Below are 20543 nucleotides of genomic sequence, written 5' to 3'. Positions count from 1 at the left end.
TCCTCTGGCCAGGAGGGATTTTAAAGGTGTTTGCCCTTCCCTTTATATTTATGACAACTTGCCTCACCTGAGCCCTTTGTTTAATTACCCAAAGAGTAGCGGATGTAGCTTTGGCTGCAAGGAGTGGAATGACCTGCCAGGCTGGAACTGGTTTTACTGATTACATCCAGATGGGTGTGTCAGTGGATGATAGTACTTTAAGCTGTGCATGCCAATGGTGTTGCATAGATAACCAAGGATAGTGGAGCAGACCCTCTACCGGTCTAAGCAGAGAAGAGATGGCGTCAAAAGATCCCTCTCTACCCGTTACCCATGCAGAACCTGACATGCCATCTGGAGCAAAAATATTTAGAACCATGCCATATGCTTTTATCCTACCAGAGCTAGTAAGTATACTGAAAGTTTTGTTTTGTTTGATTGATTGTTTGCCATGGCAAAAACTAAAGCTATTTCAAATTGTGTGTGTGTGGTAGCAGCGGGGGAGAGCGTCCAGAACTAGCACAAAAAACAACCATGATAAGAAGAAAACTATGTGGGGGGAAAGTTTACTGCTGCAGCTACTTACCTTAAAAATCATAAGGTCTGTGTCAGGGCTTGAGTCAACCAAAATAACGTAAAGCACTGAAATCAGCTTGTCATCCTTCCATGGTGTAGAAATTGTTGTATCTTTTTATTAAGTCAGATCTTGGAAGTCTAAAGAAGCGTCTGTCATTTTCTTCTCCAGGGCTGTATTTCTCTGGCTTTATTGAAATTTTCTGGGGGATCAAAGGTTGTAGTCACACAATCGGCTTTTGTCATACGCAAGCAATGGCAGATTTTCTTAATGCTCCTGAGTATAGAGTCCTGGAGATGCATTCCAGTATCTAGTCAGATTATGGCAATTGATGTACTTTGATATACAATACATCATTAAGGTCTGTTCATAGTCATTACATCGATAACACAGAGCCTGCACCACCCACCCAAACAATTATTTGGCATATTTGTTAATTGCAGCTTCATATCCAGACAGCCATAGGAAAAGATAAACTGACATTTCCATTAGAAACTTCAGCCTTTTGTCTTTATCATTGGCTTTGTGCTGAAACTGAATGCTGACTGTGCTACTGTGAACACAGCACTAATCAAATAGCAGGTAAATGAGTGATTCTCAGCTCCTGAGCTATTGACGTCTAAATTAGCGATCAACGTAACCAAAAGAGCCACAGCAGTGTGAATTCATTTTCATTTACTATGGTGTTATATATTCATATTTAAACAGTATTAGAGGGAAAATATTGTGTGTGTGTGTGTGTGTGTGTGTGTGTGTGTATGTATATATATATATATATATATATATATATATATATATATATATATATATAAAAATTTTCACAGCAAAATGACTGACCAAGTATTATTATGTTATCAACTACAATTGGTTAATAATATAGTAAAAGCATTCTGATTGGTTAATGACTTAGACTGGTTAATAATTAAACTGGTGTTTTAATATTATGTGCTGCAAAGAGTTGCAGGAGACACATTAATGAGCCACTTTCAGCTTGCGAACCTCAGTCTGAGCATTGCTGAGGTAAATCATGAAATGCCTTTCATTGTAGCATGTTATCTTTCATTTTAAGTACTTTTTTGCTGCTCAGTCTCAACAGAGGCAGTGTTATGCTTCTTTAGTATGAACTAGTGAATTTGGACACCTTTAAAATTATTTTAAATGACCTGAATTGCCCAAAATTTGCAAGCACCGTATATTGTTGGGAGTGGCTATCTAAGATTTATTCCTTGATTGAATCCCATTTCATGGAGATGAGAAGACTGTATCTCTAGACGAAGAATGTTCTTCCGCCAGTGCTCTGTATACACAATAGCTATTGTCTCAAGTTCTTAAATCTCACGTTATGTATTGTATACCTATTTAGGAGGTAGTCTCCTTTTGAGACACAGGAAGAAAGAAGCTAAAGTCACAACCCGTCACGCATTCTTACTGTTCATTGGTACAGTGTATAAGGCCTGATATTCCACTCACACTGCTATAGATCAGGATAGTGTTTAAGGCCTCCAGCTCACCTAGTTTGACTTCTTGTATCTCACAGGCCACCACTACCACCCAGCCCCTGCCCATTCATCCTAACAGCTGAAATGAGACCAAAGTAAGACAGCTTACAGGACACTAGACGGTAAGACAGGCGGAGAACAGGAGGGACTCAAGTGCACCAGTGCAGGGGCAGAGAAATGCTTAAGTGAGATGATCCTGGCAAGTGACCCACACTCCATGCTGCAAAGGAAGGGCAAAAACCTCCAAGGTCACTACCAATCTGACCTGGGGAAAATTCCTTCCCGACCTCACGTATGGTGATCACTTAGACACTGAGCATGTGAGCAAGAACCAACCAGCTAAGCACCTGAGAGAGAACGCGCAGTGCCACCTCAGAGCCATAGCCTTCCCCCTCTTGGGTCCCATCTCCAGCTGTGGCCAACTCCGATTCTTCAGAGGAAGGAGAAGAAAACAAAAACACTCCCAGAATACACTAGGGGGAAAAGATCCCTTCCTGACCCCTGCTGATGGCTGGACGAAACCTTGAAGCATGAGCTTTTAGGAACCTAAGATATAAACCAGAAGTAAGTGACCTTGGCTGAAGTCAATGAGTTCACGTCTCCTCTCAACAATTTTAAACTGATGTTACTCCCACTGACTTCAGTGGAGTTTCTCCCAGTTTATCCTGGTGTGAGATCTGAACTGGGCCCAATGGGATTGAACTGGTGTGTGAATAATACCCAGTAACCGATGCATAATATTAGAGGTATTACACGTTATGTAGGATAAAAGGAGCTTACATGGACACATCATAATGATTGCTTTTGAGCTGCTATAAGACTGTCATTGTGCCATGTCAAAACTTCCTACTACAGAACCGCTACTTCACATGTGTAAAGCATTAACTGGGGGATTGGATCAATGCTTATAGCTAAAGTTGCCTACCATTTTCCACTATAAGACCCTGTTCAGTTGTAACTTTTCCAAACCATTTGGGCTGAGGTTTTCCCATGCTTGGTGTCTGCCTCAGGCTGATTTTTATGGGAACGTTTTAGCGAAAAGAATTCTGCCCTTCCCAAGAACTAAGTTAGTTAAAAATATGTGGTTTTGCCCATGTTAAAAAAAAAGTGTACAGCGATTTCACTGGGAAGCTCCAGCCGCTCTGTGCTTTGCAGCAGGGGCTTGAAACAGGCGGGCGAACGACGCTGGTGTCTGGGATGTGCCGATTGCCATCCCTATGAAAATCTGCCAGAACTGGCCCAGATTATGAGCCCCTGCGAATTGCAGTTCATAAAGGCACCGAAGAGGCTTGTTAGAGATGGACAGCTAAATTCTCCAAAGCTTCCGTTAGCACTGAGTATAGGGTTGCCAGTTTTGGTTGGACATATTCCTGGAGGTTTCATCACATGACATAATCTTTAATGAGAGATTAATTTTTAATTCCTGGAGGGTTGGCAACCCTAACTGAGCATGTTCCACCCTCCTCCCAGCACCTATGTGTGATGACTGAACGTGTACCATCATAGGAATAGGTTTCAGAGTAGCAGCTGTGTTAGTCTGTATTCGCAAAAAGAAAAGGAGTACTTGTGGCACCTTAGAGACTAACAAATTTATTAGAGCATAAGCTTTCGTGAGCTACAGCTCACTTCATCGGATGCATTTCATCATAGGAATGTAGGAGCTGAGCCAGACTTTCTGTACAAATGCTCCTCCTGGCAGCTGGAGGCGGCTGTGGCCCCAGGCACTGGAACTGAGAGCAGGGGGACAGCCTTGCTGTGCTCTCAGTGCCCCCCTACTGGATACGGGACCCCGGGAAGAGGAGGACGAGGTATCTAGCTGGGAGGGGAGCTAGGAAAGCAGTGATAGGAGCAAATATGTGGGGATAGAATGGCAGCAGGAGCTGGGGGGTGGGAGCAGATATGAGCAGGGGGCGGGTCTCGGGAAAGAGAGAGAGATGGGAGCTGGAGTGTGGGCTGGGGGCATTGGGGATAGAAGCAGAGTTGGAATGGGGGTAGAAGCTTAGGGGAGAGGTGCAGGAGCAGAAGGGGATGAAGAAGACAGGATTTTGGAGGGGCAGAGGGGTTAGGAGCTTGGAGGGACTGATGTAGAGATGGGGATAGGGGCTGAAGGGTTTCTCAACTGTGGGTCACAACCCCAAATTGAGTCGCCAGAATGTTTCTAAGAGTCACATGGGGGTTCCTGCAGCTCTGGTCCTGTGTGGCAGGCTGGGCTCAGTGCCTCTGCTCCAATCGCTACAAGCTCAGGGGTCATCATGATGACAGGGGGGCCGGCCAGGCCAAATCTGAGTGAGTGGTGCTGTGACCCCATGCTCCAGGATGCAATGTCTCTCCTGCAAATTCAGGGCAGGGGCCAAATCCATTCAGTGCTGAGACCCTGGAGGTGGCAATGCCTGGATTGGAGAGCTGAGCTCAGCCATCCCTTCAGGACCAGAACCACAGGAGCCACTGCTGCAGAGAGTGTGGGATGGACTCTGCAACCCCTCCCTCCTGTCTCCCTCCTGGGGAGAGGACCCAAACCCCCTGGGTCTTCACACCCAGGGGCAGGACCCAACCCTCACATCCTCCTGGCCTATGTACTGGGTGGCGGCAGGCCAGTAGCATTTACAAATAGTTGCCCCGCCTTTAAAGGTTGAGAACCCCTGCAGTGAAGGACCCCCCCCCCCATTATTCCTCAAGCTCTTGGTTCTCTTGCTGTCCAGGGTCGCACATGGAACACTGGCATTGCCTAATTTTTGAGTGGTTGGCTTTGTGACCGTCACGTTCTTGTGACATTGCGTTGGGCAGTTGTGTCTGTAATATTACACTGCTGCTACAAAAGCCACAGAAAAAGCAAAATACAGAAATCAGTGAGGGTAAAATGGTTGATTCATAGTGGAAAGTGCTGGCAGACATAGCAGTCTGGGCACTGCTCTGCCTTAAGACATCTTGTTGTGCCTAGATATTGCAGGGATCTCTTGATAACACGGGATGTTAAAGGCCTAGTCCGGTTTTCAAGCTAGGGTGCCTAGAGTTAGGTACCTACGGGTCTGTTTACACTACAGCTGGGCGCAAGCCTCCCTGCCCGGATCGACAAATGTGCACTAGCATCGCTCAATCTAGTGTGCTTAAAAAATAGCTGTGTGTGCACATTTTGGCCTGGCCAGTGGCTTGAGCTAACCGCCCACACTTGGAGTCAGTGGGTTGGGCAGGCACGGACTCGGGCAGCTCATCTCAGCTGCCTGCCCGTGCTGCAACAGCCACGCTGCTATTTTTAGCATGCTCGATCAAGTGGAGCTAGCTCGAGTCTGTCTACCCAATGTAGATGTAGCCTAAGGGCCCGATCCAGCTCCTATTGGAGTCTTTCCGTGGCCACCAATGGGAGCTGGCTCAGGCCCTAAATATATAATGACACGCACACAAAAAAAGAAAAGGAGTACTTGTGGCACCTTAAAGACTAACAAATTTATTTGAGCATAAGCTTTCATGAGCTACAGCTCAAATAAATTTGTTAGTCTCTAAGGTGCCATAAGTACTCCTGTTTTTGCGAATACAGACTAACACGGCTGCTACTCTGAAACCTGTTGTCAGCACACACAAAACTACATCAAAAGAACATTAAGGCTGCAAACCAAGGACCCAGAAGTCAGAAATGCCAGAATTAAGATGGTCTGTGCAGTTTGGCCCCCATGTGTGTATTCATGATGATACAGTCTGTAATTACATGATCTCATGCAGGGTTTTTTCCCAGAGGACCCTGCCTCATGCAGTGCACAGGCTGGGTGGAGCTCGAGCAGCTAGTCAATATTTTGTTTTATCCTCATTGTCCCCATGAACACAGGGAAATGGAAAGTGTTGGGACACCATAACGCTAGGCAATACCAGCTCTGCCTATATTTTAGACAGCAACATACCCATTTTAAGCAACAGAGAGCTGCTTTAGGTGATTATTGATGGTTTCATTTAGTCTCCCTACTCCATCCCGTTCAGATTGAACCATCTGTAGAAAATGGACATTACCATTCAAAGCCAGGGCATGGTGGAGAGAGGATGTCTTTTTATGCCATGTTACCATAGACAGAAGGAGCAGGTAGGCTGGGTCATTGTGCCCCAGGGTGACAGATGACCTGGGCCTAATCCTGGACCTGAAGAAAGTCAAGACTTTTCAGAGAGGCCTTGCAAATGAAACACCCCAATTTAACTTAGTTTTGGGGGGATTAGCATATGTTGGGAGAGTGCTGCAACCCTGACTCATACAGACGTGGATCTCAGATCCCCAAACATCCATTGGGCTAACATGAGGAGCAGGGACCTGTGCTGAGCAGGCCAGGCCAGAGTAGATGGGGTGACTGTGACCATGTGGTCACGACCAGGCTGGTTAACTGTGTGATGCCTTTTGGGTATCCACAGTTCAGCACAGCTGCTTTGCCAGAGCTACCCTGTCCATGTCTCATGGCGTGACTCTGCTGGATGGACAGCAAGGGCCTTTTAGTGCGTGTCCCCCTGCATGTGAGTGTCCGGGCTGGGTGAACCCGGGTGGGAGGTGCCCACGTGGCTCTAAGAGCTGGTGATGGTGCTTGCCTTTAGGGGGCTTGGTGCAGTTACCAGCACTACCACAAACTGTGGTACCCAAGCTCTCACAGTTACCACAGTGACAGGGCTGGTGACAATGCAGTGCAAACCCTAAAGAAGGGGATTGGTGGTGAGGGAAGAATTATTCGTTTCCTCCTACTTTGGTTCCTGCTGGCTGATTGCAAAAGACTGGTAATCCCCTGTTGCATGCCTCTGGGATCTTTTATTTGAAGATCTCCAAGCACCTTATGCACAAGTAATTGAGCCCGGAGATAAAATTATGGTTAGATCCGTTTTAGAGTGGCACTGCTGTCTGAGGTACAGGTGTGTTACCCAAGGGCAGACTTGAGAATAGAATCCAGGGCCTTGATTCTGACCCGTCGCCAGCTGGAGCTTGGAGGGCAGGCTCGGTTCCCTTTTGGGGCCAGCTGGGGAGCCCTATGGGTTACAGCTCTATGGTGGCCTTAAAGGGCCATCTCCCACAGCCTGCACTCTGCCCTGACCCATGGGCCAGGATTCCCAGGTACAGCAAGAGGGTGGTCTTTAAGGGACACGTCCTTCTACACTTTGTTGTGTATCCATTTATTGTCATTATGTAAATTAGGCAATGATACAGATTTTATAATTTTTGCATGACGTCCCTTGACTGTGCTAGGGGTCACGACCCACAGTGTGAAACCCTATACATCAGCCGGACTCTCTTCTCTGTGACATGGTTTCCCTTCCACAAGGGTCAGGCACATCTTTAGCACTACAGTTCGGGCTCCTGTAGTCACAGATCAGTTAATCGTAGCAAACACACCAACTGTAGGATTTATTGGTATGAAATCCTGGACTGCCTGCCTGCAAGCCTTCTTCAAGTCAGTGGTATGCACGAGAACGTTCCTGCCTTAGGCACACCTAAGGAGGGTAATGATACAACAGGAAAGCAGTGGCGCAAAAAACCCAACTGGTTTTTGAAGGCGCTGGGTGTGGGTTGAGAAACATATGCTTTATGAAGACCTGGCATCAATAATATTACCCTGCACTTCTAGAGCACCTTCGAGCCACGGCACAAAGCATTTGTAATATTCTGGGGAGGCAGGGAAATGTAGTTAACCCCACTGTACAGATGGGAAACTGAGGCCCAGAGATTAAGTGATATGCCCAATGTCACACAGATAGACTCTATCTGTGGCAGGGCTGAGAATTGAACCCACATTTGACTCCCAGCCCTGTGCTTCTACCCACTAGAAATCCATCTTTGCTTAGAAATAGAAGGTATAAGTCAGGGCCCTCTCACCCTCATAAACAGCTACTAGGGATACAGCAAACAAATGAGCTGCTGAGGCAGAGAAAGTCTGTGCATGAACTAGGGGGTTTCTTTCTGCATGGAAACAAGGAAGGCTACAGAGGTGTGCAGCACTGGCATGCTTCCATTCTGGGGAAGAAGGCGGAAGGACTCTGCTAGCGGCTGGAGCTGCTGAGAGAAAGCAGGGGGGTTGGATAAAGCATGTAGGGGAGCACTGAAAGGAAGAGAGGGGACAGGTTGAGACCATGTAGTGTGTGTTTCACCTCTCATGACACTTTGGCAACTGTGCCCCTTTTTGTACACTCTGAATCCCAGCAGGGGAACTGTGGGAGCTATAGGTGTTCACAACTCTGAAAATAAGGCTGGGATATGAGACTCTGTGGCTGGGGGGCAAATAAATGCAGGAATCTCTAGGGCTCTGCCAAGGATATGGACAGCTCACAACCCCTGGGGAAAAACAGAAAATCTCTTTTCTAAGGAGAAGATTGGCTATTTTAAACTCTCGGGGTCTAGGCTGACAGCTGCGAACGGAGGATCTGAAAGGTTCTATCTCTGCTGGCTTTACGGTACAATCTTTGGAAAGTTTTTCTAAAGGTTATCTGTATCTATCTGTCAGTAATGCTGACAGCATCCCTGTAACTCTGCAGGTACAAATCCTCTCCAAACCACACCATCAATGGCTGAAACATTGCCTGCCCAAGATCCAAATGTGCAGAAGCAGTATGTTGGGACAGCACTGAAATGAAAGGAAATCAAAATCAGATTCCAGAAACATGACACCTGCAACATTTCCAGTCCCACATCACCCTTGTCCTAATGAAAGTCTCAAATGATCAGGAGTCCTTTGAGGTCAATATAAGGCTTTTCATGCCATAAATCTACAGTTTCAGTGAGCTACTGGATTTCTGAATTTAATGTGTTTTTTTTTTTTTTTTTTTGTTTTTTTTTTTTTTTTTTTTTTTTGGAGAAGGTGAAATGGATTTCTTTCTCTTCCTGAAAAACCTGTCTGATCGCTCATGGGGGCGGATCAGTGCCTCTCTTCAGGTTGCTTCTGGCTTTGTTGCGAGAAATGGAAGGAGAGCCCTGAGTAAACTGAAACTAACGTAACAGTGGTGGAGGGGTGGTGGTGAAAAGTTCAAAGTCAGATTTTTCTTGGCACTACTTTTATAGCTGAGGGTGGGTCTGGGAACACCTTTGCGAAGTATGTATTGCATTTACATCATTGATCTGAGTGGCTTTGCTAGAAGCAAACATTCAAAGAGCGAGAGAGCTGGCAATGTTCTGGTTTACACCATTATCCTGCCAACACTGCCTGGAGCATTACCTGTGAAATGCTTGTATTACAAGACAAAGGGTGGAATCCTGGCTCTATTGAAATCAATGGCAAACCCCCCATGGCCTTCAGCAGGGCCAGGTATCACCTGCTGGGTGAATAATTTAATTTGGGCCTGATCCTGATGTCACTGCCTTGTGTAAATCAGGAGTAGCTATTGAAGTCAACGGGAGTTACAGTGGTGCAGAAATCCAAATCAGAGGCATTGTTTTTCTTAAGAATATAAAAACGGCCATACTGAGTCAGACCAAAGGTCTGTCTAGCCCATCATTCTGTTTTCCAACAGTGGCCAATGCTCATTGTTCATTTCAGCCTCTTTGTTCTTTTCACTTGTTTCCCAGGCTTCTTGCATTTGTGTCTAGGCACCTAAGATAATTAGCTGATTGCCCTACTTTCTCAGTATGAATCTTCTTGCCTAAGCTCTGTGTGGTTGTGAGAGGGGAAACAGAAATATTATCTGTGGGGACATCTGCAAGGTAGAGCACAGATCCATAACTATTGCCATGGGAACTGCTAGGCCTGAAGATTTGGAGGTATCTGTTCCAATGAAAAGGCTCCTCAAGAAATTGTCACTTCAGTGGCTTCTAGAGACAAGGTGGGTGAGGTAACATCTTTTAGTGGACCAACTTCTGTTGGTGAGAGACAAGCTTTCGAGCCACACAGAGCTCTTCTTTGGGTTGGGAAAGATACTCCCAGGATCACAGCTAAATACAAGATGAAGTACCTTTCCCAGACCTGAAGAAGAACTCTGTGTAGTTCTAAAGCTTGTCTCTCTCACCAACAGAAGTTGGTCCAATAAAAGATATTGCCTCACCCACCTGTCTGTCTAATCTCCTGGCACTGGGACACAGATACAGTTACGTTGCATACAAGTTCCGTGGCTTGTCCAATGACTGATATTTTCCATCTGCCATCAAGTTTCCTGACTATCCAGGAGGTTCTGCTGGTATCTCCCATAGGCTCCCCCTTCCAGGTGTTTGGTCTTAGAAATTCTGGTTGCTTTGCTGTATAACCTAATACTCCTGATCCACTTAGAGGAGTTGGATACAGGGCTCCTTGTAATTGCTTTAAATTAATTGTCCAGAGAGCTCCCTCTGAACCCAATTATATTGTCCTGTTCCCCCTGCTGCCTTCTGCAGTACAAGGCCTGTTGAATCACATCAAGTTCTAACTACCCTTTCTTGTCCAAAAACCTCATCTGTGACCTTCCATGTATTCTTCTCTCACTTGTGACCTATTTCATCCTTGTTGATTGACTTCAGACACATGCCCTGCTTCATCATTGCCTTCCTGCTTCAATGGGTTCAGCTGATTTTGCAGGCCATAGTTCACCTTATTTCTATTGGCCTTTTACTGGTAGCAGAACACTTCCAAAAATCAGGTCTGTTCTTCTTTGTCTTTAAACACGGGCTCGGATAAGGGGAGTAGAAGCAGCAGGTGACTAGAGAGCTATGGCGAACACGGGACAAAGGAACTGGGTTTACACCGTGGTAACCAGTCCTGGTGGTACAACAATCTGTTTCACACCTGGCCATTTTCTTCTGTTTTCCCAAAAGAATGATGACTTGGGAAGCACCCAGGCAGACACACCCTCCTTAAGTGCACGCAGTACGATTAGAGCTGTGTTGATGCTCACCTGTTTTTTGGTTTGATCAGAAATTGAAGATTCACACAAAGTCCACTGGAAGGTTTGCTAGGGTTTTGTGAGCATTTCAAGTGAACCTAAGCCAGCTCAGGGGGTTCCTTTCAATGTGATCCCACCATGGTGAATGGAGTTTTGATTTGGGTTTCACTTTGATGTTTTGATCGCCATTGTGGACTGAAAACAAAGAAATGCTCCCCTGAGCCTCTGTGAAGTGTAACTGTGAGTTACACAAAGCTATAAGACTCTCCAATCCCAAGTTAATGGGAATCTTTCCATTGACTACAACAGGCCTTGGACCAGTCTCTCATTGGTTTTGCATCAGATAAGGAGATCTAAATCTCTCACACCTCTTTGATGCTGGTGTAACTCTCCTGGCTCCAGTGGAGCTACTCCTAAATGTTATATGTAATTGTGAGCTTGTTAGAGACTGTATTCCTGGCGATTTGGATAAGTCAAAGGACGCCTCCTGATGGAAGTAAAGACAATGCGGGGGCGGGGGTTGGGTCACTAATGCTGAAACAATGCAGGTAACAAGTCTTTTGATGTATTTTGCTTTCTCTGTGGCTTTTGTAGCAGCACTATAACACAGCTCAATACTTCCCCAGCCCCTGTAACGAAATATTACAGACAACCCCACCAAATGTGATGTCACAAGAACGAGAAGGTCGCAAAGCCAAGCCCTCAAAAGTTAGGAAATGCCAGTGTTCCATGTGCGACCCTGGACAGCAAGAGAACAATGAGCTTGAGGAATAATGGAGGGGCGTGTGCTTCACTGCAGAGGTTCTGAACTCCTGGGAAGAAGTCCACAGATTGACGTGACCTGGTTCAAAGGCCTTAGTAAACGCAGGGCTTGAAACTACACAAAAATAATAGTTTTTTGGATGGACTCTCTCCACTTAGATCAGGGCTGACAGGCATGAGCCTGTGACCAGAAGAAACAGCCACTGCAGGAGGATTTGGAGTATATTAGACCTACAAGGGTCTCCATGTGGAAGATGGGTGACACCTGGTAAGCTTGGGTCGATGGCAGATTATTATTTCTTTTCTTACATTTAATTTTATCCTTAACATAACAGAATGTCCATTCTGCAGCCTGTACAAGGGAAGGCCAACACATATGCATGGTAACCACCTCCCACTTTGATGCTGTTCTTGAGCCTTTATCCCAGACCTTTACCTTTAGTAAAGAACCCAGTGTGCTTAGATTCAGTCCTTTTCCCTCCTTTTCATCTGAAATTTCCAGACTAATTAAGGTCTAGGATCTTTTGGTATCCAGAATTCATAAATCAGCCCTTAGACTCATTAATATAATCATCAGAGATCTATAGAGCAAACCTTACTCCATTCAGCTGGGCATTCCTGAAAGTTGAATACAAATAAACAAATTGTGAAGTGACTGATTTGTTCTCTGCTGAAAAATGAAAAGCGTCTGCTTGAATCTGAGTTGGGTGCAGCAGTGGGTGTGGTGGGTGGGAGATCCGAGTGGGAGGGTGCAGGAGAAGTGGGTGTGGAAGAAAGAGTGGACAGGAGGGAGAGTGTTAGGGAAGCAATAAGATATGATGGGCGCAGCATTTCTGAGCAGTTAGTCAGTGCCTCGGCGTGGGCTGTATAGCACAAAGATGAAGGTCAAGTGGTTTCAACTGCTTGAAAAGTGCAATTATCCCCTCTAAATTGCCTGTCACGGCTAATAAATAAATAAATGGTCCCACCTATGCTGCCTTTGCATAGCAGAGTGTGACGCCCTCGCTGGCCAGGATTAGAACAATGTTAGAGCTATTTCACAACGGCAGCATTCTTCTCCTCCCCAGAGGGAATGCTGGAAGGCCATTATCTCTCCACGATGGGTGCTGACCGCAGGAATAAAAGACCAAGTCCTGGGAGAGGCACTCATGAGCACTGCACCCTCCTCACATCCAGCGTGAGCCTTTCCATTAACTTCCATGGGTGCTGGATGGGCCCCTGACACTTGTGACTTTCAATTGTAGTGACAGGGATGGCAGTCCAGAGAACAGATGGCTTTGAAAGGGAGGTTGAATACCCTGCAGCACGGGTGACATGTGACTCGTCCGTTTGGGGAGGTTGCACATGCCCAGACCATGGCCCCGCCGCTAGGTCTGTCCCTGCTCCAGCCCTGCTTGTCTCCCACCGCTCATGCCTTTTCACCCCCTCCCACAGACACCCCCCCCCCCCCCCCACCGGCTGGGCAGCTGAGCCTGCCAGCTGCTCACCCCTTGCTCAGTGCCTCTTCACACCCTCCCGCGAGGCTCCCATGCAGGCAGAGCAGGGACGGGAAGAGGAAGAGCAGCGCAGACAGGGACACGGCTGGGGTACCCACCCTTTCGGCGGTAGTGCGCTCCAAAGGCAGTGAGCCAGCTGTTTGGGGAGGCTTAGCCGCCCCTGGCCTTATTCCCACCGCCTGTGCTCTGCGGGTAGAAGAAATGACAGCTGAGGGAGTGAACTGGAGCCCTGGGGGTGTGAACAATGTTTCCTACACAATGTTGTCTGTTGTTGACTATTCTGTGGCTCAGTTCGGCAAAAGAGTGATGTGCTCTCGGCAGCGCTGGCCCGCAAAGCCACACAGCCAGAGCTGTCAGTAGGATAGTGATGTTAGGAGGGATCGCATTGCCCAGCATACTACAGAGTCCCATTGCACTGTCAGGTGAGGATAAGGACTATGAAGGGACAAACTCATGACCCTATGGAACAGACCTGTGTGAAAATGCAGGAAGTTTTTGCCCATTTTTATAGCCCTCCCCCTTTCCTCCCATCTTCAAATTGGCATTTGCAAGAAATTTCACAAGACTTCAGTTTGCAGAGCCTTCTTTTGCAGCGAAAACGATTTCTCTTGAAAATGGCCTGGTTTAGCAGAATATGTCACATAACTGGGAACAATACTGAATTCCCCTCGTGTTCAAATGTCATTGCCATGTCTCAAACCATATTCTAGCCTTTGCTATGCTGTATAGCTTCTTGGATCCCCATCCTCATCACTGTGAGCTCCATGGAGCCCAGACCGTCTCCTTGTTCTGTGTTTGTCCAGTGCCTAGCACAACGGGGGTGTCATGGAGTCCCCGGGCAATGCTCTGGAACTGCTCCCTACGAAGTCAGTCAGGACTCTGGGGAAGTCTCCTCTCTGGGAGCAGCCTGTCTGCAGGACACACAGCTCACCCGGCTTCCCCCTTCCTGGGTCTGACCTCGGAGCATTCAGCATCCTCTGCCCCTCCGTGCACTTCCCACAGCCAGTCCGCTCAGGCGGGGTCGTGGGGAAGCCAGAGGGTCCTGCCCCCCAACTCCGCAGTCAGACGGGACTCTCAGCCAGCCAGTAAAACCGAAGGTTTATTAGCTGACAGGAACATGACCTAACACGGAGCTTGTAGGTGCAGAGAACAGGACCCCTCAGCTGGGGCCATTTTGGGGGGCAGTGAGCCAGACAACCACGTCTGCACTTCACTCCACGTCCCCAGCCAGCCCGCAATTGAAACTCTCTCCACCCCCCCCCCCCCCGGGCTTTGTCCCTTTCCCTGGGCCAGGAGGTCACCGGATCCCTTTGTTCTCCAACCCTTTAGCTCTCTTGCAGGGGGGAAGGGCCAGGCCATCCGTTGCCAGGAAACAGGGTGTCGGCCATTCTCTGTGTCTAGACCCCTGCCCTCTAGGGCTCTGCAATCATCACACACCCTTATCCTTATAGCACCTAGATACTGAAGAACTGCCTAGGGGAAACTGAGGCACCCCCACACTATTCAGAGGAAACACTAAGAACAGTCCCGCGTCGTCACAGGGGGTCTGGGCTGTGACTAGGGCTTTTAACCACTACCATAATACAAATAATAAATTGCAATAATGGAGTAGCTAAGCACTTTCCAGTCAGGCATTAAGTATTGTGACTAATGTACTCTGAACTTTAGAGGCAGAGGCCAACCAGATCTAGCTTTCAAGAAATGAGGCCTGCTGGTCAAGCTTTTAAAATACGAATATCTAACAACAGGCTTCTACATCCATATTGAGCCACCTTTTTAAAAAAAAAAAAAAAAAAAAAAAAAAAAAAAGGTGACCTGCTCTTCCAAAGTACATAGCTCCCAGCAGCAACCTTCGAAATCACTGACAAAAAGGCTACTGTCTTCAACGGGAGCAAGATCCAGCCTTGGATGTAATTGAAGGCCTGCAGTACATTGTGTTTATCTCCCTTTCTCTGATTCAGTGAAGGGGCAATAGATAGAGGTCTGCAAATCTTAGGATCTAACTTTGTATAGTGGGAGAGTGGAATTACCATTTGAACTTTGGTATGAATTTCATCCATGTTTCTACATGGCATTTGCTTCCTTCCCCCGTAATAAAATTCCTCTCCACAGTCTCTTACCGGGATATACTGGCTGCATGATATCAGCCAGGAAAAATAGCATAGGAAGGAACCTTTGCAAGTTTTTGCTCTGTAGTATATGCCAGTGCCCGGTATTTTGTGACTCTCTTCCAATTCCTCTTCTTGCTCAACAGGCATTATAGAACTTCTACTGTTTTTTCACTTGATAAATTCCTTGCATTCATATTGTGAGTTTGGCAAACGATAATGAGTGCAGAGCTGGTGGGCCTGGTGTATTGTCTCTTAATATTGAGACAACCAAGCTAGGGATGATGAGAAATGCAATGTATGAACAAGAGCAAAATTGACACTCTCAATTGGGTTTCTTGTTTGTTTTTGGCAGATATTTGGATGCTGGGTCTGGATCCTCGTAGCTGCCACCACAGTGTATTTCCCTATGCTGCAGGGATGGGTTATGTACGTCTCACTGAGTTCATTTTTCTTCTCCCTGATGTTCCTGTTGTGTTACCTGTTTGGATTTCACAGAAACAGTAACTCATGGAAAGTAGTGGTAAGAACACACTCACTTATTCCGGGTGTTACTGCTGGTGGTGGCTCTTCTCATTCTGTGACTGCCTTTCAGCTTCAGGTCTCACCTCTCAAGCAGAAAGTTGACTTCAGAATGGACTTTCCATGGATTCTGCACTTTCTAATCTTTTCACACAAAGGGTCCGGCAGATGGAATCGTCCCAGATCATTCTGCGATGTTCTTACTGGTTCTTCTGACATTTCCTCTAACATTGCATGTGAAACTGATGCAATTCAACTAGAATATAGAAAATAAGGTAGATGCAGGGCCACCTGAACCCCCTGTTTGATTCAAACCTCTTGATACTTCCTTCGTAGCTACAAAACCAGTTGGTTAATAACGGGGTGCGAGGTGCCCTGGTGTACGTAAGGCTACAAAAGAGTTTTCATTATAATCTACTTTCACATGTTCATAGCTTATCATTTGGGCTGAAATGGGGTGATATTTTTTTCGAGTTTGAAGAAAATCTCTTTAGTCATTTTAAGTTTTGGGAGAGAGAAAGGAGAAAAGAAAATAACACAAAAGCTCTAGCTGGGTCCTTTTTGAGCAGGGCTAGAGCAAAAGCAGCAGAAGACAGCGGTGTGACAAGACTTGGGGTCTGAAGTGCTACTGTGGTGATAATAGAACAATAGCCTGGACTCTGATTTCAGAGCCTTTGCAAATTCTAAGCTGCTGCTTAAAAGAAAATTTCAGTCTCCTACTGTTGCAAAAATGAGCCATCCCAATGTAACATGACAGGCAAGTGCTCTGTTAAACCAGTCTTGCAAAAAACTCCCTCGGTGCCCAAACAAGAGCAGCAGAAACAGTAGGAACTTGCAATGCTCCATCTATTCTGCTTTCCTCAAGTTGGACATGCAGAACCTACACTTACAGCAGCAACCCCTCAACTACATTGAACATACGCAGCATTTTCCATTCTCGTTTCCTGCTACATAACATATTGCCTTTAAAACACTAAACTCAAGGGGAAAGTTGGTGTTGGGATTAAGGCATGAGATCAGGAGATCTGGGTTCAATTCCTCTCTCTGCTGTAGAGTTCCTTGGTGACCTGGTGTATGTCTCTGCTCCCCATCTATCAATTGATTTAATAATATTTCCCTTCCATACAGGGATGTTAAGAGGGTAATTTCATTGTCTGAGAGTGTGTAAAGATGGTGTAGGGCTTATAAGCAGATGTATAATAAATATATACAATAAAATGATGCTGTTGAACCTTAATTTGGGCCTTTCTTATCTTTTTGTGATTATTAACTGTGCAAACTTAACGTGCCATTAATATACTTTTTTGCTTCAATTAATAGAGTAGCATCATGGACTGCAACCCTGGGGAGACACTTTCATTCTAAACCAACTCTTAAGTTGCTTGTGACTTGCAAAATCTTTCCTCTTGAGCATGACTGTCATATGCCTGGTCCCAACCCAAAGATTTAGTTGATGTGGAACATTTGAGGAAAAATTGTTCCAGATGTTTTTGAGTCATGCAGGCATCATCCTTTCCCACTTTTGTAGAACTGAAAAACCAACATTGGACAGCTGAAGGCTCATAGCTATGTTGTTGAGCTGGAAAGTACAGCTGTTATATAAGTGATGAGGAGGTACCTGCACTGTGAATATGTATTTCAACATCACAAACCTTCCTCTTCTGTCTCTTGTTTTGCAGGATAGTCTGTATCATGGGGCCACTGCAATCTTCTATATGAGCGCTGCGGTCTTACAAGCTAATGCAACAATCCGCTCTGAGACTGAAGTGCTTGCACAATATATTCCTCGTTACTATCAAATCAATGTTGCTGCCTCAGTAAGTTGAATGCTTAGAGTATTGATTAGCCTCTGTTTCTTGTAGGCACCTCTATTTCCTGTATAATTTCCATGGGAACGTTTCAATGTTGCTAAAATTTTTTTCAGTTTTTTTTTTTTTTTTTTTTTTTTGGAAAAATCAAAGCGCAATATTTCAGGTCAGGTAGGTCACCCCAAATTGAAACAGTTTGGCTTGTCAAACTGAATTGAACCACTTAGTTTCATGTAAGAGTGACATTTAATCCGAGTCTGCCTGAGCTGCCATGGTGCTTGATGGGAGTTGTAGTTGGGAGCCTCATGCCCTTATTCGCCTCGCTGGGCTCCCTGGCCAGATGACATCTCCCATGATGCACTGCAGTCTCCCCTTTGGCCGAACAGCAGTGGTGTATCATAGGATCCTAGGGCCCCAGTTTACCATGGGAACTGTCATCCAGCCATTGGAAAGTGTGGGCACAAAGCACCCGAACTACAACTCCCATGAGGCACTGTGGCGGCTCAGGAGGATACAAAACAAAAATGTTTCAACGTTTCTGAATTGAAATTTTTGTAACTTGTAGGTCCATGGAAAATTTTGATATTTTGCCTTTTCCTCACAATTGGGGATGGGAAAGACAGAAAATTCTGATTTTTCAGTCAACTCTGCTCTGGAGCTGTCCCACGGTTTGGGTTTGAGATTTTATTCATTAATAGATTGGCACAATCATTTTAAGGACTAAATCCATTGAAGAAAGGACATTGGAGGGATCACTACGGACATAGATTAAAATAAGGCTGAAATTGGTAGAGTAATTTTATTGCCTAGTAATGTTTCCATTTTTCCTTTCAGTTCTTTGCTTTTATCACTGCTCTGCTGTATATTTTACATGCCTTCAGCATCTACTACCACTGAAGACTGCTGTCAAGGAGAAACAGGGTGACAGAAACACACAACAGTGACACCTGGACTTTGTGTACCTAAAACAATGGTTTAATTGGATTAAGAACATAATTCAGTGTAAATGTAGGTCATTTGGAGCCTGGCTCTGCTTCATTTTAATTTTAAGATACTTGTATAAATCTATATTGAAATCTTAATTTTTATACCATATTGTGTATCTTCTGTCTGAAAATAGTATAGTTTGGGAAAAAGCTTGTTCAAGTAGCCCTACACAGAATATTGACATCTTCTCTTTCCCACGTATCACGTCTCAGCTTTTGGTCATGTCCAAAGGCTCTCTGGCTGCATGGTCACAAATGCCTGTGGTAGGGGTTACATGAACTAACTTATTGGAAAATATAAAGGTTTCTTATGACAGCTGCTTTGTTGTGTATTATTTGTTTTTAGTTAAGTTTCTCTGTCATTCCGGTCGGCTTAGAACTACGGTTCCTCTGAGCAAGTTCACACATCTCCTGCCGCTTGTGTAGTGAAACGCCCCTCACCTCCGTGACTAGCTGGCCCCATTTTCAGCACCTGCTCCATGTTCTGAAATCCATCCTTGTGCAGAGTGCCAGCACCAGGGCTGTACAGCACTTCAGTCCCATTTACACCTATGCGGTGAAGTCCTGGTCTCACTGACGTCAATGGCCGAGCTCCCAGTGATGTCAAAGGGGCCAAGACTTCACTGCATGGTCAGAGAGCAACGTGAGCGTCTTGTTTTATGAAGCTCTAATTTTCCATCCAGAGGTGTCAGCAAGTGTTCCCTTCTCAGCAATTTGCCCTCACAGGAAACCACAGTACCCAAAGGAAATAATTGTAAATTGAAGCAAATAAGTCAGGTGGCAATTCTCTATCTTTCAGGGGGTTGTGAGACTACATTAATTATTGTTCCTAAGTGCTTTGAGATCCTCAGAGGAAAGGCACTGGAATGGTGTGCAAGTATTAATGACTGGGATTATTAATAAGCAATCTCACAAGCAAGACGTTTGTGCTACCTATAGATGTGTGCGTGTCACTATTGTGGGATGAAATCTACATGAATGGCTAAGCACTTTACTTGCTGGTGGGAGATTCTGTTTTGCAAGTTACATGGGAACAGCAGCAAATCCCATAATGCAGTTAGCTCTAACTCCTAGGGTATATCAACACTGCAATTAGACCACCTGCAGCTTGTCCATGACTTGGGCTTGCATGGGTTTGGCTAAGGCGCTGTGCAGATGTCCAGGCTTGGGCTGGTGCCCAGGCTCTGGGATCCTGTGAGGTGGGAGGTACCCAGAAGCTCGGGCTACAGCCCAAGCCTGAAAGTCTACACTGCAATGAAACAGCCCAGCTGCTGAGCCCTGTGAGCCGGAGTCAGTTGGCACAAGCCAGCTGCGGGTTTTTAATTGCAGTGTAGACAGATCACTAGTCATAGTGGGCCAGCTGCTCCATGGGGAAGACATGAACAGCCCCCTTGTCCCTCTACACAGCAGCCAGGCATAACTGCATTTCCTGGGATCCCTGGAGCTGTGCCCATGGAGCACAACAGACCCCCAAGAATAGTCCCTGCTGAGGGAAGGATGGCAGGGAAAGTGGATTCCTAGATACATAGACTCCAAGCCCAGCAGCGACCTGTGTCATTATCTAGTCTGACCCCCTGAATAACACAGGAATGGAACATCCTCCAAATAACTCCCAGAGTCAATCTTTTAGAAAAACAGCCACTCTGAATTGAAAAACGGTCCGTGACGGAGAATCCACCACGAACCTGGGTAAGTCATTCCAATGGTTAATTACTCACTGTTGCAAATTTACACCTTTTTTCCAGTCTGAATTTCTCTAGCTTCAGCTTCTAGACACAGTATCTTGTTAGTCCTTTTATTTGCTAGTTTGAAGAGCCTATCGTCTAATATTTGTTCCCCATATAGATACATATAGACTGTCACCAAGTCTCCCCACACCTTTCTCTTTGTTCAGTTAAGTAGATTGAGCTCCTCACATCTCCCACTATCAGGCAGGTTTTCCAATCCTTTATCATTCTTTGACCCCCTCTCCAACTGACCAACAGCCTTCTTGACTCCCGGTTCTAGCTGCAC

The 20543-nt window shown here is 45.9% G+C and overlaps 1 protein-coding gene across 1 annotated transcript; it reads left to right on the top strand.

Moving 5' to 3' along the window:
- Window positions 1-28: 28 nt before the first annotated feature.
- MALL (mal, T cell differentiation protein like) lies at window positions 29-18846 on the top strand. Its single transcript, XM_038396562.2, has 4 exons — window positions 29-386; window positions 15570-15737; window positions 17416-17553; window positions 18379-18846. The coding sequence occupies exons 1-4, from the start codon at window positions 279-281 to the stop codon at window positions 18439-18441; spliced, it is 477 nt and encodes a 158-aa protein (XP_038252490.1). The 5' UTR covers window positions 29-278; the 3' UTR covers window positions 18442-18846.
- Window positions 18847-20543: the final 1697 nt, after the last annotated feature.

This window comes from Dermochelys coriacea, chromosome 3, assembly GCF_009764565.3.
Source record: "Dermochelys coriacea isolate rDerCor1 chromosome 3, rDerCor1.pri.v4, whole genome shotgun sequence".
Classification (NCBI taxonomy): Eukaryota; Metazoa; Chordata; order Testudines; family Dermochelyidae; genus Dermochelys; species Dermochelys coriacea.
The sequence above is the reverse complement of the archived record's forward strand: the minus strand, read 5'-3'. Positions and strand labels throughout refer to the sequence as shown.